General features: G+C 38.3%; 2 protein-coding genes across 3 annotated transcripts in view; one reads left to right on the forward strand and one right to left on the reverse strand.

Moving 5' to 3' along the window:
- The window catches only part of LOC100513809 (alpha-1,3-mannosyl-glycoprotein 4-beta-N-acetylglucosaminyltransferase C-like), a 78,071-nt gene extending 70,073 nt beyond the window's left edge, over positions 1-7,998 (reverse strand). Inside the window, exon 1 of the mRNA XM_021063626.1 lies at positions 7,942-7,998. The gene's annotated coding sequence lies outside the window, so the exon portion shown is untranslated. The remainder of the gene's footprint in view (positions 1-7,941) is intronic.
- Positions 8,053-21,652, forward strand: TMEM183A (transmembrane protein 183A). Of its 2 annotated transcripts, none has more exons than XM_021102013.1 (8): positions 8,053-8,269; positions 8,465-8,554; positions 9,356-9,523; positions 12,233-12,389; positions 13,384-13,564; positions 15,979-16,059; positions 17,609-17,764; positions 19,562-21,652. In XM_021102013.1, exons 1-8 carry the CDS (start codon positions 8,161-8,163, stop codon positions 19,745-19,747), a joined length of 1,128 nt encoding a protein of 375 aa, XP_020957672.1. In that variant the 5' UTR covers positions 8,053-8,160; the 3' UTR covers positions 19,748-21,652.

Raw genomic sequence — 22,499 nt, forward strand, 5'->3', positions numbered from 1 at the left:
ATATATATAGCCCTCCAAGACCACAGTAGATAATTGTTTTTCCTAAATCCACAGAATAAGTGAAATATAAGTAAAATAAACAAACAGAGGAATCACTCCCAGTTAAAAGACCAAGAGAATTACCTTTAAAGAACAAACAATGAAATGGACAGTTTCAGTCTAATAGACACTGATTTTTAAAAGACCTTGAAAATAATGAAGGAACTAAGAAAGGCTATCAATGGAAATGCAGAGTACTGTCAAAAGGAACTAGAAACAATAAAGAGGAATAAAGAAAAATTAGAAAATTCATTTTCTGAGATGAGAATTGAGCTAAAGGCAATGAATGGCAGAAAAAATAATGTGGAAGAATGCAATAAGGGAGCTGAAAAATACAATAAAGCAAATCACCCAATTAGAACAGCAGACAGAAAACCACATGAAAAAAGGGGGGGAAAAAGAAAGCAATATATAAGATCTATGGGATAATATAAAGCACATAATAGGAATTCCAGATAGGGAAGAAAGAGAAAAGGTTATAAAAAAAATTTGAAGAAATTATGGCTGAAAACTTCCCAAACTTGAAGAAGGAAAGAGATATCCAGGTACAGGAGGCATAGAGGGTCCCAATAAAGATAAACCCAAACAGACCCACACCAAGACATAGTATAATAAAAATGCCAAAAGATAAAAAGGGGATTTTAAAGCCAGTAAGAGAAAAACAAAGAGTTAATTACAAAGGAACCCCCATAAAGATATCAGCTGATTTCTCTACAGAAACATTGCAGGTTGGGAGGGAGTGGCAAGATATAAATGTAAAGTTCTGAAAGGGAAAAAATCTGCAACCCAAGATACTCTACCCAGCAAGATTATCATTTATAATGGAGAGATAAAGAATTTCTCGGATAAGCAAAAATAAACAATACCGCAATAGTGAAACCATCCTAAAGGAAATATTGGAAGGTCTTTTCAAAATAGAAAAGAAGTAAGACTCAATAGGAAAGAGAAAAGTACAATTGGAAAGTAAATCACTTAAAAAAGTGAGCGCATAGGTTTTTTTAAGAGAGAAACTGAAAAGTTTTAGTGAAAGTGATAATAACTACAATAAACAGCATAAAGATGAACATGAAGAAGTAAGACATTGAAATCATACAATGTGAGAGAGCAGAGAAATAAAATGTAGATTTTTCCCCCCTAGAATATGTATAAGCCTATATGATTACCAGTGTAAGGAGATACAGGAGTTAACATACTTGAATAACAGGGTAACCACAAATCAAAACATACAATAGATTCACAAATACCAAAAAGAATAGAACATAAGTATGATAAAAAAGAAAATCATAAAACCACAAAAGGAAAACAAAAAGAAAAAGAAAGGAACAAAGAAGAAATATAAAATCATAGGGAAAACAAGGTTTAAAATGACAATAAATACATATGTATCAATAATTATTTAAATGTTGATGAACTAAATGGTCCAATCAAAAGACATAGAAAGGCTCAATGGATTTTAGAAAAAACCCAGAACCTATAATATGTTGCCTACAAGAGACCCACTTAAGGGCAAAGGACAGACATAGATTGAAAGTGAGTGGATGGAAAAAGATACCTTATGCAAATGGAAATGATTAAGAAAGCAGGGGTTGTAATACTCATATAAGATAAAATAGACTTCAAAACACAGGCCATAAAGAAAGATAAAGGACACTACATAATAATAAAAGGATTAATACAGAAAGAGGATTTTACATTCATCAACATATATGTATCTAACATAGGAGCACCCAAATACATGAAACAAAAACTGCCAGACATAAAGGGAAAAATCCATGAGAATATGATAATAGTAGGAGATGTTAACACCCCACCCACATCAATGGAAAGGTCATCTAGACTAAAAATTGATAAGGCAACAGATTCCCTAAATTATAAAATAGAATAATGGGACTTAATAGATATTTTCAAGACATTACATCCAAAAAAAAAAAAAAACCACATTACTGTCAAGCGCACATTGAATATTTTCTAAGATTGACCACATATTAGGGCACAAAACACACCTCAACAAAATTAAGATTATAGAAATTCTCAAGCAAATTTTCTGAACACAATGACATGAAACTAGAAATTAACCATAGAAAAAGAACAAAGAGTGATTACATGGAGATTAAACAATATGCTACTAAAAAAAAACAGTCAATGAAGAAATCAAAGAGGAAATTTAAAAATATCTTGAGACAAATGACAATGAAAACACAATCACAAAAAAACTATGGAATGCGGCAAAAGCAGTTCTCAGAGGGAAGTTTAGAGCAACACAGGCCTACCTCAAAAAAAAAATCTTAAACAACCTAACCAACCACTCAAAAGATTTAGAAAAAGAACAAATCCTAAAGTCAGCAGAAAGAAGGAAATAATAAAGATCAGAAAGGATATACATAAAATAGAGATTTTTAAAAAATAGAAAAAAATCAATAAAACCAAGAGTTTATTTATTTAAAGAGTGGACAAGATTAACAAAACGTTTCCCAGGCTCACCAAGAAGAAAAGAGAGAGAACCCAAATAAACCAAGTACAAAATGAGAAAGGATAACAACCAACACAACAGAAAAACAAAAAACTGTAAGGGAATACTATGAACAATTATATGTCAACAAATTGGACAACTAGAAGGAATTAACAAGTTTATAGAAATATATAGCTCATCAAAATTGTATAAAAAAGAAATATATAACTTGAACAATTACTGGATGCAAAATAGAATGCATAATTTAAAAAAAACCTTGCAAACAAAAGTTCAAGCCCAGATGGTTTTACAGGCAAATTCTACAAAACACACAAAGAACTTAAACTGATACCTCTCAAACTCTTCCAAAAAATTGAAGAGAGAATACTCCCAATGACATTCTATGAAGTCATCATCATCTTGATACCAAAATCATACACAGACATCACCAAAAAAGAATATTATAGGCCAATATCTCTAATGAATATAGATGCAAAAATTCTCTCCAAAATATTAGCAAACCAAATCCAACAACAGATAAAAAAGATCATGACCAAGTTCACAAAGATGGTTCAACATACACAAATTAATCAATGTGATGCACCACATAAACAAAAGGTAAAAGGTAAAACCATATGATCACCAGACAAAACTACAATTCAAAAAGATGCATGCACCCTTGCGTTTATAGTAGCACTATTCACAGTAGCCAAGACATGGAAACAACCTAAATATCCATCAACAGATGAATGGATTAAGAAGATGTGGTACATATATACAGTGGAATACTACTCAGCCATAAAAAGAACAAAATAATATATATAACATATATACAGTGGAATACTACTCAGCCATAAAAAGAACAAAATAATAGTGACATGGATGGAACTAGGGCTTATCATACTAAATGAAGTTAGTCATAAAGAGAAAGAAAAATGCTATGTGAACTGGAAACTGGGTCTTGCCATCTGCCTATACATGGGTTGAATCATGAACCACTTCAGCTGCTGATCTTCAATAGCCCCTTAAAGGAGCTCTCAGTGAAGATCAGGAGTGAAGCACTCTGTGCTCTGGGAAAACTGGCAGAACAGGCCTTTCATATTTTAATAGCCCAATTCTTGTTTCTCCTCATATCTATAAAAGCACTAAAATCCTTCATGGTGATGTCTGCTTCTTGTGACTAGCAGTAACCTTCAAGAAAATAGCAGAAAACTTCTATAAAAATGTGTGTGTGGTTGAATGTACCTTCCCTCTTCCCCCAAATCATGTATACACTGACATTCCCCCCCACACACCTCTTTGGAGGGCTATTTCGGAGCTATCTGAAATGCTGCCTCTCAGGTTATAGTCTTAATTTTGCCCCAAACAAAACTTAACTCTCAACTTTTATGTTGTGCATATCTTTTAATTTGACAACCACATATCACTTATATGTGTAATCTTTAACAGTAACACAGAAGAACATATCTATGAAACATAAACAGACTCACAGACATAAAAAATAAAATTATGCATGCCTGGGGGAAGGAGTTGGGGAAGGGATGCAGTAGAAGGTTGGGGTTAGCAGATGTTAGCTATAACACATGGAGGAGATAATCAACAAGATCCTACTGTAGAGCACAGAGAACTATATTCAGTTCCCTGTGATAAACCATAATGGAAAAGAATATTTTTAAAAAGAGTGTGTGTGTACATATATATATACGTATATGTGAATAACTTCTCTCTGAAAAAAATTAACACAACTTTGTAAAGACTTCAATTAAAATACTGATTTTTTTAAAAAGAAAATTACTTTTAAAATGGAAAGACATTTTGTGTTCTGGATTGGAGGAAATAATATTGTTAAAATGTCCATACAAGCAAAAGAAATCTACAGATTTAATGCAATCCCTGCAAAAATACTCATGGCATTATTCACAGAACTAGAACAAATAATCCTAAAATTTATACGGAACTACAAAAGACCCCAAATTGCCAGTGATCTTGAGAAAAAGGAAAAACATGGAGGTATCATACTCCCTGATTCAGACTATGCTACAAAGCTACAGTAATAAAGACATGGTATTGGCACAAGAACAGACACATATATTGAGGGAACAGAATAGAGATCCCATAAATAAACCCATGCACTTGGGTCAATTAATCTACAACAAAGGAGGCAAGAATATAACAATGGAGGAAAAAAAGTCTCTTCAGTAAGTGGTGCTGGGAAAATTGTTCAGCTACATTTAAAACAATTAGATTAAAACATTTCCTAACATCATATAACAAAAATAAACTCAAAATGGATTAAAGACCTAATTTTTCGCATTTCTTGTGAGACCAGAAACCATAGCACTCCTAGAAGAGAATATAGGCAGAACACTCTTTGACATAAATCACAGCAATATTTTTTTGGTCCATCTCCTAAGGTAAAAGTAATAAAAGAAAAAATAAACAAATGAGACCTAATTAAATGTAAAATCTTTTGCACAGCAAAGGAAACCACTGACTAAACAAAAAGACAACCTATTGAATGGGAGAAAATGTTTGCAAATGATGTGACTGATAAGGGGTTAATACCTAAAACATATCAACAGCTTATACAACTCAACATCAAAAAAACAAAGAATTCAATTAAAAAACACTCAGAAGACTTGAATAGACAATTTTTTTTGTCTTTTTGCCATTTCTAGGGCTGCTCCCATGGCATATGGAGGTTCCCAGGCTAGGGGTCTAATCAGAGCTGTAGCTGCCGGCCTACACCACAGCCACAGCAACGTGGGATCCGAGCCATGTCTGCAACCTACAGCACAGCTCACAGCAACGCCAGATCCTTAACACACTGAGCAAGGGCAGGGACCAAACCCGCAACCTCATGGTTTCTAGTCGGATTCGTTAACCACTGCGCCATGACGGGAACTCCACATTCCTGAAATTTTAAAAGATAAGCAGTTTTGCAATTAACACTTCTTTCATTCCAATGAATTCAAATAGTAATTATACTACTGAAAATGAATGTTTCAATTAAAACCTTTACATATTTGATAGTGATGACATATAAATAGGATTTATGTCTTTTGCACCTTTGATTTTCTCCACAGTTCCAACATCTCAGTGTTTTCAACAGGGTGCCACATTAAAAGAAATATATTCACATATGGGCATCATGCATTTTTTATTAACACTGTGAGATGAAAAGGCTCAGTGCTTTAATGGCTGCATTTTGAATTTGACTGCAAACATCAGCAACATACACATGGAAAAATTATGTGAAACAATTTTTTTAGTTCAGTCTTTTACACCCTTGTTTATGACTTTAGATAAATTAAATTTGAATAGTTCCTAACTATAATCAATTATATTCAGTTTCAATTACAATTTCTAATTGAGTCAAACCTATTAGCAGCATCTCTAGTAATAGCTTTTATACAGTGTTAGTAAAAGTGTTATCGAAATATCAGCTGCCTCTATATAACAATGCCAAATAGAAATGCAGAGACAGTTGGAGGAAACAGAAAAAGTAGCTTGAACTGCCAGGCAAAGAGGGGAACAGAGCAGGCTAATGCCTCAAGGATTGTGCCTCAAACCCTTTGGAGTGGGTAGTGAGGAGTCTTATAGTGTTAGAGGAGCAGGGTATGACTAGCTCATGGACATTTTCCTTACTGGTTGGTGGTGAGGTAATTGGGAGTCAGCATCATTAACCTTCTGGTTCCAACCAGTCTGGGCTCTACCTGCTTGTGGGCAGCATACAGTTGACTTCTTCCACCCTGTGGGGACTTTAGCACATGCAAAACAGCTCTAAGGACATGGCTCAGAATATTCTCCATAGTCTTCGAAGAACTGACAAAAGGTCCTTAAATTTGTTGAATGGTTAAGCTATCATTATTCTGTCTTGCTTGACTTGTTTTTTCCTTATTCTGTGTTTTCTCATTTCTCTGATTAAATTGATTCTTTGACTAAAGTTTTCTACAGACAAAAAGGCTGGAGGACATGAGTGGGGGATTCCACTGTGGGAAGGCCTCACAGGGTCCTGCTCGGTAACAAAAGGCCAGTGGTTTGCACCTAATGAACATCTATGTACTAAGTAATTAGATTAAAAAAGAGAAGACTCCTCCTAAATATCTCACGGTGGCACTCTGGTGGGTCCAACAGGTGGAACTGAGGTAGGAGGTAGGCCTCTGGGCTGTGAACAGCTGGGGCTTGTTAGTCTGAGTAAATTGGACCTTGCTTCTCTTTGACACTTCAAGGAAGTTAATGGCGGGCGGGAGCTGGGCTCAGCTGGAATAAAAAGATTACCACTGCAATCACTCCTGGGGTAAAGGAGACCTCCTCAATTTCACGTGTGCATAAAGACTCCTGGGGGTCAAAAAGGAAGGGGGGTGCCAGGTCATAATAAGTCCTGATACCATCCCAGAACCCTTTGCTTTAGAATCCATCTTGACCAAAAGATGAGCATGCAACTGGGGAAGGTCCAGTAAGGTGTGAGAAATATAACAAGATAATCAGCCAAAGGAAAGCAAAGACGCTAAAGAACTGTCCTAAATAAGCAATTTAAATCATCTCTCTGGTGCACTCCTCACTGGGGGCAGGGGATGTCCACACACACACTCCTACTTTGGGTATGTATTACTGCCTTGCTTCTGCCATAGATAAATGGACTACTTCTCTGTGCTCTCCCACATGTTGTATTGCGTTTCTAACAATAAACTTTATACCAGCTTTTATAGTCTTTGCCTCCTTAAAACATTCTTGCTTTCAACAGGGAGCAAGAATCAGGGCAATTCTGCTTTCAGTCTCTAGCTGGTCTAGTAACTAGAATTCTTGGTTTTCATGCAGGCTGCCCAGGTTCAACTTCTGAGGAGAGAATTAAGATCTCGTTTCAAGCTATCATCCACTGCTATCTCTCCAACATCAGGAGTCTTGGTCCCTAAATAAGTACCATGCTCCTCAAACCAAGATTAGCACATTCAGGAAGCTGCAATGAAATTATGACACAAAACCTAACATAGGACACATGATAACTTATTTATCCTGGTGACACTAGACAAGGATCCTGCTCCCTCACAGTTCTATAACCATCCTTTCCTCATCCATCCTTCTAGTATTTAGTTTGGTGGATAGTGGTAAATCAATAAACTTTTAAGAACCCCTCCCTCAACTTTGAGAATTCAGAAATTTTATCTTTTGTATAAGAAATTGGAGTTAAGACTCTTAAAGGCCCGTGTTGGACTAGCAGGAGGTCTATGTGGCCTGGGAGATGTAACACGAAGATGAAAATATATGTGCTTTTGGGGGTACTGAAGTGAAACTGAAGTGTGGACAGCAGCAGCAGCAGCAGTGAAACCTGAGAGACCTGACTGTAAACTCAATTCTAATCAATGCGGATGTAGGTTTCCGGTCTAAGACACCAAATCATCTCACAAAAGGAAGGGCAAAATCCCACACTGCCCAAAACAGCAGCCACCTACCCAAAGAAAACCCAGACGCAGGTTGATCTGTAGCCGCTGGATGATGACGTACTCCCCAGACCAGATTGGTGATTGGTTTCTGAAGAGGGGCGTCGGCGGTCAACGCGACGTGGAGCCCTAGCCTAAGTCCTCGCGAGAGCTGCGGTCTCCGGAGGGGATGGCCGCGGAGCCGGGCGGACTTGGCCCTTGGCTCCAGGATCCTGCTCCCTGGCCCGAAACATGGCCGGGGGTCCTGGCCCACTAACACGGCCTCGCCCCGACACAGTCGCCATGCCCAAGAGAGGGAAGCGACTCAAGTTCCGGGCCCAAGACGCCTGCTCTGGGCGAGGTAGGGAGGGGGCGAAAGCTTTGAAAGGCTTGGGGCTGGAGGCAGGTGGGGGGCAGGACAGCGCCGTGGCGAGTGCTTGCGCTCCTGCGACCGGAGGGCGGCCAGGGCTGGGGACTTGGAGTGAGCAGGAAATCTCGGTGGGAGAAAGCTGACGAGAGAAGGCATCCTCCTTTGAGGGTTGGTGCTGTGTTTCAGTGACCGTGGCGGATTATGCCAACTCGGATCCGGCCGTCGTGAGGTCTGGAAGGGTCAAGAAAGCCGTCGCCAATGCTGTTCAGCAGGAAGGTAGGCTTCCGACGAATCTTTTAAGACTCAGGCAGTGAAGAGAGAAATTGGTGTTTTATTTTCCTGGGATCCTGCCTCGGTATTTTTCTTGCAGTCCTTTGGTCTCTTCCTGCAAACGTGTTTGCTCTTCTAAATGGTTACTCATATATTCAGAGAAGGGGAAATATTACCAAGAGCAGTAGGAGTTTCTAGAGCAGAAATATTTTTTTTCCATCTTTCCATTAAAAATAAAATCTTTTTAAAAATAAAATAAAATCTTTAAGGAACTCTTCTGTGATTTCCACTGCATTCTTCTGGGTTATTAATCTTTTTCCTGTAGTTCACATATATTCTCCATTTAATTCTGCAGTTTGCTTTTTAGTGTAATAACCTTGAACTATTGCTTTGCCCATGCTTCTCTTACTTTCAGCTTCTTACTTGAGGTTTGTGTTTTTATGATATGTAATGTCTTCAGCCCAGGAATAGGGTTAAATTGGATTTAATTCGTCTCAAGCATTGCTTCTCAGAAGTTATGCAAATTGAAAATAGCATTGACCTTTTACTTTTACCTTGCAGAATGGAAGAATAATTCACTTTCTTTCTTCAGGTCTGAAGCAGTTTATGCAATTTTGGAGTCAGTTTGCCCATTGCTTTCCAATTTTTTTGTACTTAAGCTACTCTTTAAAAAAGATTCTCAGCTTTCTTTAGCTAGCTTTCAAACTGCTTTTGCTTTTTTTTCCTTTTTCCTTTTCCTCATGGATGCTGATATCCTGCCTAAGCCATGGAACTCTGCCATTTCATTCTCTTCTTATTTTCTTCTAGTAAAATCTCTTTGTGGCTTGGAAGCCTCCCAGGTTCCTGCAGTGGAAGCTCTTTCTGGGGCTGGTGAGCCTTGTGACATCATCGACAGCAGTGATGAGATTGATGCCCAGGAGGAAAGCATCCATGAGAGAACTGTCTGCAGAAAAAAGAAAAGCAAGAGGCACAAAGGTACAGGGCCTGCTGTCTTTTGGATTATTAATCCTATCTGTGGTAATAACTTGAAGTCATCATTTTTTCAGTAGCATAAAAGGTAATACCAGTGGAGAACCAGAGTTGGGATCTTAGTAGTGAGACAGGACTTTTATATACCAGGGAATTTTATTTATGTCTAAATTTGAGAGGAGAGGAGATTGATAATAGCAGATTTCTGGAACTGTGAACTTGATTATAGTGGCCATTCATTGAGAACATGTCATGATCGGGTAAAACCCATGTAGCAACATGAAAACAAAAAGCCTTTTGCATTTCTGGATTTCTGAATGGGTAAAGAAGCAGAGTTGTGACAAAAATTTTTTTCCAAATATGTGAATTGTATATGACCAGTTTCATTTCAGCTAAAGTTTGATATCACGGACTTCTAAGTACTCTGCAGTTATTATAATTATCTTTTTTTTAACGGCCACTCTTGCGACATATGGAGATTCCCAGGCTAGGGGTCAAATCGGAGCTGTAGCCACTGACCCATAACCACAGCAACACACAGTCCGAGCCTTGTCTGCGATCTGCACCACCCCTCACAGCAACGCCAGATCCTTAACCCACTGAACGAGGCCAGGGATGGAACCTGCATCCTCATGGATGCTAGTCAGATTCGTTTCTGCTGAGCCACGATGGGAACTTTAGTTCTGCAATTATTAATATCTGTTTTATGTCTAGTAGGTACTGTAGAAAATAGGAAAGCATGTAATATTTATTTTAGTGGCAATAAAACTTACACAAGGGAAAGAAAAGTAAACTAATAGTATATGATGTGCCAACCCATCATTCACTGATTTGCTCCAGGCTTAAGGAATCAGACTCTCTTGGGGTGGATCCCAGAATACCTACTCTTAAAGCTAAAGTGGTTCTGGAATTCCTGCTGTGCTGCAGTGGGTCAGTGGTCCACCTGGTCTGTGGGGGTGCCAGTTTGATCCCCACCCTGGTGCAGTGGCTCAAGGATCCAGTGTTGCTGCAGCTGTGGCCTAGGTCACAGCTGTGGCTCGGATTTGATCCCTGGCCTGGTAACTTCCATATGCTGTGGTGTAGCCATAAAAAAATAAATATCCAGGCTTCACTTTAGCTGTTTATTGCACTTGGAATACTCTTACTCTTAACCTATGTCTATCAAATTCTTTATGTCCTTCATAGCTTATTTCCATGAAGCTTTCCTTTATTGATTCCATTTCCTATATTCTGAAATTTCATAATTATATGTAGAACATTGACTTTTTTTATAATTAATGAATTTTGTTCCTAATGACAGAAAAATTTTAATAACACTATACTTGGCAAACGTCCTTATAGGTCTCAGTGGAGAAAATTCTGACAGTTGTTTGCTGTCTCTTTTAGAGAGAGATTTAATGTGGGAGAAGGGGATCCTAAATGTGGTAGATGGGGTCTTAAATGGTTACTGGAGATTTCAAGAAAGCATGGGAACCAGAAAAGGGGATGTTGTCTTAGGAGTATTGATCTCTGTTATGAAAAGGCTAACATAAGAACCTGATTGAGTCATAGATTTGCAGGAAGTAGTTAGAAAAGCAGAGGCAGCTTCAGGGAGATAGATGTAAGAGCTTTTTGCCCAGGAAACAAAGAGGAAAGGTGAGTTTTGCATAGTTCTGTGACTAAGTCTCAACAATTAGGGTTAGCCCAGATTCTGGTGTCTTTACGGAGTATGAGTTTTAATTCGAACCTGATGTTTATAGTGGACCTCAGGGTCAGGAGAATTAACTCTAATAAGGTCTGAAGGAGGAAGAGGTAGATATACATTGTCACAGGAGTATCTTTGAATACTGGATGCTTATGGCCAGAATCATAGATCAAACTGACAAATAAGGAGAAACTAGAAGAAAAGAAACATGTCTGCAGGCATTTATTGAGTATTGAAAATACTCTCTAACTTACCTTTTTTTTGTTTTTGTTTTTTTACTTAGTTTGTACTTTCAGATTTCCTCATACCATCTTCAAATCAGATGTTTGTTTTTTCTGCTTTTAGGGCCACATGCTGCATGTGGAAGTTTCAAGGCTAGGGATCAAATCGGAGCTGCAGCTGCTGGCCTACACCACAGCTGCAGCAACGCAGGATCCTTAACCCATTGACCAAGGCCAGGAATGAACCCGAATCCTCATGGATACTGGTCGGGTTTGTAACTTGCTGAGCTGCAACGGGAACTCCCAACTTTTGTTTTTTAAATGACTGAAGAAAATATTTGACAGATGGGGACTGCAAGGGAAATCAAAGGCAGAATTTATAGTGCAAAGCTGGAATTTGATGTCAGAAAACCTGGGTTCTGTTTGCACTGATTACATGCAAAGTTCTGTTTTCTTATAGTAAAATAAGCACAGTAATATTTTCCCTGTTTCCATTGAAGAATTATTAGATTTGAATGATATAATTTATGCGAAGCTACCTTGAAAACTTCAAAATAGCATGTAAGTAGTTGTTAAATAAAGCTTTAAGGACAAGACCTATCCACTTGGGCAACAGGAAAAAAAAAGTTTTCTGCAGCTATAATGAGCAGGAAATGAAGAGTTTAAGAGACTTCCTTAGACCTATTTAAACCATTTTCTTAGCTGTGCAAGCCCTGGGAGAATTGAAATGATTGAGGATCTTTATATATGTGTAGAATAGAAGCCAAAAGTTACAGTTTTGTTTTTTTTTTTTTTTTTCTGTTTCAGAAGACCTGGACAGGGCTGGAGGAGAAGAGTATCCCATGGATATTTGGCTCTTGCTGGCCTCCTATATCCGTCCTGAGGACATTGTGAATTTTTCCCTGATTTGTAAGAATGCCTGGACTGTCACTTGCACTGCTGCCTTTTGGACCAGGTTGTACCGAAGGTGCGACCACAGAGAACTCACTGTGTTATCTGTGTGGCTGATTTCATTGCTGTTTATGATTTGGAGCTACTCCCTGGATGGTGACCTCTTTTCACTTTCTCTACTGCATGCCTGGGCTTGAGCCTAGATTTGGACTTCTTGAGCTCCTCTTTAATTTAAAATTGGTATTATTAATTCATCCAGGTAATTGTCTTCCCTATGGTTGCCCCCTCACTACTGTCTAATATCTACTTTCAGCAAAAGTGAGGTCTTGAACTGTTTTTGACTTTTTTCGGAGGTTTATCTTAGCTAGAGCTTTCAAAAGCTGTAGATGCTCATCTGTGTATCTTTCCAACTGAATCAGCTGTTTCTTAGATTTGCTAGTCAGTCATCTTGAAGTTTGAGATAGTCTTTACGTATAGTCGTAGTGGTGAAGAGAAAGTGGGTGATGTGATGAGTAAGAGGGCTAACTTTTGGTGCTGACTGCAGAAGTGTGGTGAAGATTGTAAACTGTCAGTAAGGATGTGGTAGAAGGGGACATTGAGCTATCAGGGAGTAGAGAAGTTTCTGAGACGTGACAAGAGAACTTGGTGGGTCTTCCCTAGTGCAGGTTGTTTTTGAGCAACTAAAGTATATTGTACTGGTATCATTTCAGGGACTTACCCTTTTTTAGAGTGAAATGGTGAGGATTTAAAATCATTAAATGAATAGAAAAGTGTAGGATTACAAGATATATGCGAATTGGGTTTTGCATAGCAAAGACACAAAAGTAGCTAAGAGGTGACGGAAATGATGATTTGTGTGTGTGTGTGTAAGGACACTAGGGATAAACTAAATACCAGCTTTGTGTGTGTGTGTGTGTGTGTGTGTGTGTGTAAGGACACTAGGGATAAACTAAATACCAGCCAGTGAAATAGTACACTAAAATTTGACCAGAGCCCAGGAATCCTAGGAGACTGGCCTAGAACAGAAGAGAGAGGTCAGTTATTGGTAGGAGTAATGTGTTATGTTTCAGACACTACACGCTGGATGCTTCTCTGCCTTTGCGCCTGCGACCAGAGTCAATGGAGAAGCTGCGCTGTCTCCGGGCATGTGTGATCCGATCTCTGTATCATATGTATGAGCCATTTGCTGCTCGAATCTCCAAGAATCCAGCCATTCCAGAAAGCACTCCTAGCACATTAAAGAATTCCAAAGTAAGTGAGAATTAATGTTGGGGTTTAACAAATGGACTCTTACATGATGGGCCTGTTATCACGGCTTGTTTCCAGCTTTCTTAATGGTTAAGGCTAGGGCTGTAGGTACCAAGCTGCTCAGGGACTAACGTAAATTTTCAGGCTTAGGGGTGTCTCTTCTTCAAGACATTCCTGCTATGCTGGGCTGGCTTATGTTATCTTTACCTTAAAGCTTTCATGCTTTTAGCGTATTCCTTATTCTCTTTATTTTAATTTATTCTCATGCCTTGTACATTTAGAAGGTTTAGATGGTTTGATGGTTTGGGCTAGGAAGATCACAACTCATTGGTGGGTGTAACTATAATTCTTAAAAGGTGCTGTAAATCATGATACAAAGATATAAAACTAATTTTCTAATATGACCTTAACATCTGAGATTCCCCTTTCTCACTGACCTTCTTAAAAGATTCTGGTGTAGACTTCTTAAGCATTTGCTAAATGCCCACTATTGCCAAGCTCTGGGGTAGGTTGTTTCAGAGACTGTAAGGTACTCCCACTCATAGACTTTAGTGCTCTAAAGTTCTTCCTGTGTTCTGGAACATTTCTTCTTATCTTGGGATTTCCCCAGTAGTTTATATTCATACACTATATTCAAGTTTTGGGCATTCTTCTGATTGGTAAATAGGTCTGTGAACCTTTGGTCCATTCTCTGCTTTTCTCCATCATAATGAAATATCTAGTGAACACACATTTACCAAACTAGACTAGTTTAGGCAAGTTGATGTCTCGGCCTTTTACTCATTTAACTAATACTATCGCCTAAATGTTGTATCTTTTGAGTTTGTGAGTAATTTTTATTACTCTGTTTCTACTCAAAGTCTGGTGTTCTATAGCACTTCTCCATTCTCTTTTTTTTGCTTGTTTTTATGCTTTGGATGTTATGTAATGATTCTTTTCCCCTAGTTCAGCTTTAGTGTGATAACATTCTCCCTGATACATATTGATTTAAGGGTACTGTTGATTTCAAGACATCACGGTTCCTTCCAGGGTTGCAAACTGAGGTGGTCAGGGCCATTGGCTGAGTTTAAATTAATGTTACACTAACCAGTGGATTTAGGGCAGGATTAGAATGCTGGGTGAGTAGAATTTCATCCCTTCTCGTAATATGAGTGGACAGTGTGTCATTTCACGTTTATAGTTTCCTCCCCCTAGAACATTTGATCATATCCAGTTAACTGTGGTGAGGCGGGGATCGTCCCAAAGCTAACCATGCCAGGTATGAATCAGTTGCTGGGAGCAGAGCAGCATTGGGCAAACTCCTCATGCTTGACACATTCTGGCGGCTCCAGTGCACAATGCAAGTGCTACTGCCTAAATCTAAAACACCGTGTCTTCATATTCTTGTACTGTCTATTAATTTTTGAAGTGGCCTAAAAAAGGTGGTGATAACTAAAGTCTTAATCCAGATAGTAAGCCTAGGCCACCTGGCTGCTGCTTTTGTGCCTGTTGGAGATCTTCTGTAGAGGATGTGGGACCTGCAGTGGCAGGTGTCCCATGCATGGCCTTGCTACAATAACCACCATCGCATGGCATTCAGGAAGTTGCCAGCATGCCTAAAGGAAGTTGTCCCATGTTCCTGGACTCTACCTCTTCGTATTTGATTCTCCCTCTCTCTCTTTTCAGTAGCATAGCTTGTGTGGGACACTGGAGCCGTTGTGTTGGCAACAGAAGTGTTTGCCCCTTAAAGCCAAGCCCATTATTTTTGATGGAACAGCAGGACGTACAGGGCATGTCTGAAGGGCAGGACAGCTGGCACGGCGGACGACCCACCCCTTATCCCCTGGGAGGTACTTAACTTCTTGTTTAACCCTAGCTGTAGCCTGACTTTCCTTGAGGGGGCTTACTCTAGACTGAATTCAGCTCAGCTCAGTTTCCATACCTGCTATCTGCTCCCAGAAGGTCCTGAGTGGTTTGCTCCTATTACAGGGCTGGCTGTCTCTTGCCTGCCTTATGGCTTTGTTATCATCTTGTCTGGTGGCTACTGGCTGCCCTTATATTTTAAAATAGAGGAGTGACCTGCTGAATCAGAATGCCCCAGTCTCTAGAGACCATGTTTCTGTCTTTAAAGATGAGAACAATAGGGGTTGACCTCAGTAGCATCTGAGGTTGACTTATATTGGTACTTCTTCTCTTGACTGTATAGCCTTGAGATTGTCTCTTCTCATGTTGCACTAGTGTCAAATTGGGGAAGAGGGGGAGGGGTGAGTGTGTATCTGTGCCAAAGCAGAATTTCAGCCCTTGGGACAGTGGCTGGCTTTAGAGCTATCAAGCAGAAAGGTTTTGCTGTTTTTTTTTTTTTTTAATCTTACTTTGATTTTTGTTTTCTTTTCTGTCTTTTATTTATTTATTTAAATTTTATTTTTATTTTCTTACAGTGCTTACTTTTCTGGTGCAGAAAGATTGTTGGAAACAGACAGGAACCAATGTGGGAATTCAACTTCAAGTTCAAAAAGCAGGTATGTAGTTTTATCACCTTTTTATTTTTTAGGTAACATCTTGTTCTGAATTCATTAAACATAAAATTCTTACATTAAAACTTATAATGATGCCATGAAAAGAAAAAAAAGAAGGAACTATTTTATATAAAAAAGACACAAAGATTTAATATCTTAACGCATAGAGTAAACCTTGAATGGATCTTGAATCAAGGCACAAAGAGCTTTAAAAGACATTTTTGGTATAATTAAAGAAATGTGAATGTACTGGGGATATTAGATGATATGAAATTATTATTAATTTTCTTAAGTGTGGTAATGTTATTGAGGTTATATATGTGTGTTTATTCATGTTGAATAAGGATAGAATGACTTTGCCTCCCCCACCCCCAAAGCTCACATGATTTTATATATATGTGTGTGTATTTTATATAAAATAAGAGGTGAGGGGGCAGAAAGCACATATGGCAAAGAATCAAATGGTAAAGTCTGTACAGGAGTTCATTGCAGGTTTTATTAATTTTTCTGTGTATTTAAAGTCTTTAAAAGTGTGGGAAAGGGGAAAACTTGGTACTGACGTTATTGCCTGAAATTTTTTGTTGTTCAAAGCAAATGTATTTATAAACAATAATTCATGTGGTTTTATGTCTGAGGCAATTTGGAGAAACCATGAGGAGAGAGACTGCCAAGAGTCTATTTATAAGAAGAGTAGATATTATTCTGACTTGTCTCTGCATTTTGCTTGGACTATACCTGAGATCTTAAACACAGTGAGGATCCATTCAGCTTCTTTATCTTCAGCAACCTCATTTCTGCCATCTCTCTCCCCTGCTTAGTATCTCACCAAGGTTCCACGTTACAAATGAAATTAATTGTCCCTCACTTGATGACATTGTGTTCAGATAAGTTTATAATTAAAATAAATCATATTTTTCCATTGCTTTTTCAAAAACACAGTTCTAGGGGAGAATTTTGGCTCTGATCATTTGCTTTTAATAAGATGTCCACAATCTATGATATCCATTAGATACTGGTAGAGTCCACCATATCACCTTTCTGGGAGGGGACTGAGGGGCAATCTTCACAAGTGTATGTAAGCTAAGACCAGAATTGCTGCAGGAAAGTGAATGCTAAGATTTCCTCTAGCTTTGAGACTTGTGACTCTTGTTTTATGGTGCCTAGAATTAGATGGCCACTTCTGCTTCTCATCCCTTTTGTGCAGCAGATGTTCTTTGGAGTCTTGACAAGTCACAAGGTATTTGTGATCTCTCAAACATTGGGAGGCATCTGATAGGGCTGTAAGTTTCCATTTCTTGCTAGATGGTAGGAAACACCGTCTAAATGAAACATACACCCACTGTCACATTTCTTATCCAAATATGTTACCACTTTTTTCAAAGGGCAGATTTTCCTTTATCTGTATAGAAACTGTTATGCATATGAAGAGAGAAGAGATGACAGAAAATGGATTTCTATAGCTTTAGTTAAGCCATAGTGTTTTCATTGGTGGAGTCTTAAAGCCATAAACATTTCCTCTAATCGATTTAAAGTAATTCTTAATTCTCTTTAGTCCCCTAGATTAAAGAGTAAGTGTATGGGAGGATTGCAGCCTCCCATTCAGTATGAAGATGTTCATACCAACCCAGACCAGGACTGCTGCCTACTGCAGGTCACCACCCTCAATTTCATCTTTATTCCAATTGTTATGGGAATGATATTTACCCTGGTAAGTGGAGACAGGATGTCATCCTTAGCTCTTTCATAGACTCTTACTGTACCTAGTATTTGAAAGAAATTTGTGAATTTAACTACTGAGGAAGAAATCTTTGAAGAATCATTTTAAACAAAATCCAAAAGCAGACCTGTATATTAGAAACATACAGATTGGTGGAGAAGTTAATTATGTCTGAGAATATTTTACTTCTGCTTCCTTCTCTATGGTGAACAGAATGTTTTTGCATCTCCTGGGTAGTGTTCATTAATGTTTGAGAAAAATTATCCTATTAAGGTTAATCATGAAGCTATATATGTGCCAGGACCTTGAGGCATGCATGTTGGTGTCATAAGTGGAGTATTAAAATATAGTGTGACCAGTTCTGTCCTTTGATACTCTGACTATTCTAGATTCAGCTAAGAATTAGATTAGTAAACAACAGATATGCTTCTTGTGTATTTTCCATACTTTTAACATTTTTAACTAGATCCTAGGCAACTGCAGAGTTCATGCAATTTATCTTTTCTGTATTTTAGGCTTACATTCAGCAATATATTTCCCCCTTAACATTGAAAATAGCTTTATTCTTTTTTTAATGGTAAAATAAATAATGCATACTTCATGACAAGAATTTAAATAATACATAAACACATTGAAAAAGTAAAACTGACTTAGACTTACACTATCCTATAATAGCAGTTAACTTAGGGGGAACTGTTCTTTAATGTCTCTGTTAAAATATATACATGTACACCCCCACCCTCTTAAATAAATTTGTATAGGAGTTCTCAGTGGGTTAAGAACCCATCTAATATTCATGAAGATAAGGGTTTGATCCGTGGCCTCACTCAGTGGGTTTAAGGACCCACCGTTGCCTCAAGCTGCAGTGCAGGCGCACAGACATGGCTCAGATCCTGCATTGCTGAAGCTGTGGCATAGGCTGGCAGCAGCAGTTCCAATTCAGTCCCTAGCCTAGGAACTTCCATGTGTCACTGGTGCGGCCCTAAAAAGAATAATAATTTTGTATAATTGAGATTATGTCAAGTATCTGTTTTTATTGTAGGCACCTCTCCTTAAATCACATTAATGACTTATATACTCATACTCCATATACTTCATACTCATACAGTTCTGCAGAGATCTACATAAACATATTTAGAGATTTGTGATTTATCTTACAAACAAATGTGATCAGATGTATGTTTCATGCATCTTGCTTCATTTGCTCAACGATATCTCATCAAAATCCCTTCAAGTCATCTCTTAGAGCTCTAGCCCAATTTTTAAAAATCACCATTGATGGTAGTCTATGTGCACATCCTAATTTATTCAACCATTTGAGAGGCTTTCTTTTTTTTTTTTTTTTCCTTTTTTTAGGGCTGTACCCACCGCATATGGAAGTTCCCAGGCTAGGGGTTGAATTGGAGCTGCAGCCACTGGCCTACGCCACAGCCACAGCAATGCCAGATCCAAGCCATGTCTGGGACCTATACCACAGGTCACGGCAGTGCCTTAACCCACTGAGCGAGGCGAGAGACTGAACCCACGTCCTCATGGATACTAGTCAGGTTCATTAACCACTGAGCCACAAATAGGAACTCCTGAGAGGCTCTCTTTAGCACAGTTTAAATACATGAAGCTAAGAAAAGTTTATAAAAATCACCCTTAATTTTTAATATCTTTGCAAAGGTGCCGGTAGTATAATTTAGGGATTATTTTGTGGCCTACTCCATGTCAGTTTTGTCTGAACTGTCTCATAGGAAAACAAGGTTGTTTAATTTGGGTACTGAATTTACTTTTCCTTCCCAGTTTACTATCAATGTGAGCACGGACATGCGGCATCATCGAGTAAGACTGGTGTTCCAAGATTCTCCTGTCCACGGTGGTCGGAAACTGCGTAGTGAACAGGGTGTGCAAGTCATCCTGGACCCAGTGCACAGCGTTCGACTTTTTGACTGGTGGCATCCTCAGTATCCGTTCTCCCTGAGAGCATAGCTATTGCTTCCTGTCACTGAGGGCAGCCCTGAGCTAGGTCAGGCAACTTGTAATCAGAGTCCACCTTGAAAGTGGCAGCTGGATTGTATATCTGGTCGGTAATGCACATGCTCTTCAGGTTTCTGGGGCTCCTGCTAGGGAAGGAGAAGGATTGAATCAGTAAGAAAAACAGCTATAATTTACAAACATATTTTAATGTAAAATTTTGCATTTGAAAGGAAAAACCTGACCCTGTTTTCTGTGTTAAATCCCATTTGGTGCTACTGAGTTTGTTGTTCTTTATTCTTTTATCCCAGCAAAAATGGATGATCTCGCTTTAGGGAAAAATTAAACTCTTAAATCTCCAAACAAGGAAATTCCATCATTCCCTTACGAATCAGAGGAATCTTAGAGGCCTAAAATTGTTGCCATGTTGCTTCCAATTTAGCTGTCCCTCAAATTCGGTGAATATTTTCTCTTCTCTCTTTACCCTCCTCCAGAAATAAAGCAGGTGACAGGGTTTTCAGAATACATGAGATTGACTTGTGTATCTTTCTTTAAAAATAATTTTTGAACATTTGTCACATAAATATTCTTTTGCCAGTTGTGTATTCTTGGCTTTTCTTGCATGAAGCTGATAGTAGTGATGATAATGATTTTGTGCCTTTTGTACTATACTAGAAACTTTTCAGAATATCTCTAATTCTCACAGTTCTGCAAGGTAGGTGACACTCTTCCCATTCTCTAGCTTAAAACACTGAATCAATGACTTACCCAAGGCCATTGTATTCAGTAAATGGAAGAGCCAGGATTCTAACCCAGGTCCTTTTGCTACGCCACGGTTAAAAAGGTCAGTCTCATTATTCTTGTAGCAGATGGTGGCAAAGCGGAGTAGGCAGAGTGTACATAGAATAAAATAAGAAAGAGGGGTGAGTAGAAAGTTGATTGTGGTATCCTTTATTCCTCATCAGCCTAAAAGGTATATAAGATTGATGATTCTTTTAAATATGTGTTTCTAAGTAAAATATAAAATAAACCAAGCAAGTTATTATAGGGAGAATAGTGATATTTTCATTGAATTGTTAGACATTTATCATGCTGACGATTGTGTTTAAGAATGCATTCCCAAAAAAAAAAAAAAAAAAAAAAAAAAAAGAATGCATTCCCATGTTGAAACCAGACTCCTGCATTATAAGAATTTAGTAACTTTCCTGTGCTCTGCCTTGCCCTGTGCTACCTGGGAGAGCCTGGCTTTTCATCCCTGCAGAAATACTAATGTCCTCTTGGTGAGAGGACTTGCTCTAGCTGGTATACTCTGAGAAGAGGGTCATGTTCTTGTTTTGTTCTCCTAACAAGATAACCTTATTGCTTGTCTTCCCCCAACCTGCCCTCCACCCAGATTAGCTACTCTGAAGCTGAATATTAGCTAGATATTGCCATGAGGTGGGCATTAAGACAGTATTCTTTAAACATGAAAATCTCATGGCCGCAGTTATTTTCATGAGCCAGACTGCTTAAATTAGTGTGTTGTTTTTTCCTTTCCGTTCATTCTCCCTGCCCCCTCCTATTTAAAGAATATTCTTGGGAAGCATCTGCTTAATATTGCTGCTAACAGCTAGCCTTACCCCACACTGCAGGTGGTAGTAAAGCTGTTTACACAGACAGTGAGTCTGGGTCAGTGAAGAACAGAATTTGGGCATTTAAATGATAAAAACAAAAAGCCAGGACTATTAAAGCACTTTACAAATCTCTATAATCAAAAGTTGCCTCTTTGAGGCAGAGGAGAGAAGCACAGAGCCCCTAGTTCCCTGAACAGAAGATGCCACAGAGCAGAAGGGGGTTGTCTTGGTGGATTGTGTGTCCCACATTTAGGAGTTATTTTTTAAAAGGATGGGGGAAGTGAAATAAATTTAATAATTGTCTTAATAATTGTGTTCTGACTGAACTTCCTAGTTTTTGCATCAAACTCCATATTATGATGATAGGTACAATATTAGATGTTGCCTCAGCTGTTCTCTTAGTATGATATTGACAAACACTAGGAGAAGTATGTTATCAGAGATTATGATGGCTTTAGCCCTTCCTCTGCATTGACTTTTCTAGGATGATTCCTGCTTTATTAGTGGAAGGATATAAAGTATCTCAGGGATTTCCTTTTGGTGAGAACCCCAAATCACCTGGAGAAGAGTTGGAACTTTCTGGACTGCTTTTGCAAAAACTATTTCTAACTTTCACTTCCTTAAATATATATATCTTGACTTTGCTTTGAGGATCAAACAAAATATTTAGCCTCATTTTTTACCTTTCAAATAAATCAGAATTCCTTAAGTGTTCCTGTCTTCTACCAAAGATACAAGGAAACTAAGCCAAATGGTGACTATATTGGGGGAAAGAATAAATAAATGAATGGATGGATGTGCCACTAATCTCAACTACAACATTTGTTGCTGATACAGAACGTGTGTATATCTATGAGTATGTACATATTGCACGTATATAAAAATCCTTCACACTTCTAGCAGTACTTACTGGGTATTGTAAAGAATTGAGTAGGAACTGTGATGAAACTTCACAAACCAGATGGGAAAGATGCATTAGTCGCCACAAGGGACAGGGTAAGGAGCAATTCAGGAAAAATGGAAAGACTGAACTAAAACTTGTCAGGAATTTTGGCATAGAGACTGTCTTCATGCTATGTATATATAATAGATATTTAGTTCATAGTAACAATGTTAGCATGCCAAATGCCTGAGTTAAGGCAATCGACACAATT

The sequence above is a fragment of the Sus scrofa genome, chromosome 9 (genome assembly GCF_000003025.6).
Source record: "Sus scrofa isolate TJ Tabasco breed Duroc chromosome 9, Sscrofa11.1, whole genome shotgun sequence".
In the NCBI taxonomy this organism is placed as follows: Eukaryota; Metazoa; Chordata; class Mammalia; order Artiodactyla; family Suidae; genus Sus; species Sus scrofa.

Excerpts from the sequence above, each read along its gene's own strand:
- TMEM183A (XM_021102013.1), top strand. The coding sequence starts at position 8,161 with ATGGCCGGGGGTCCTGGCCCACTAACACGGCCTCGCCCCGACACAGTC. Across the intron at positions 9,524-12,232 it reads GAAAAGCAAGAGGCACAAAG|ACCTGGACAGGGCTGGAGGA; the intron begins GTACAGGGCCTG and ends CTGTTTCAGAAG. Across the intron at positions 16,060-17,608 it reads ACTTCAAGTTCAAAAAGCAG|TCCCCTAGATTAAAGAGTAA; the intron begins GTATGTAGTTTT and ends AATTCTCTTTAG.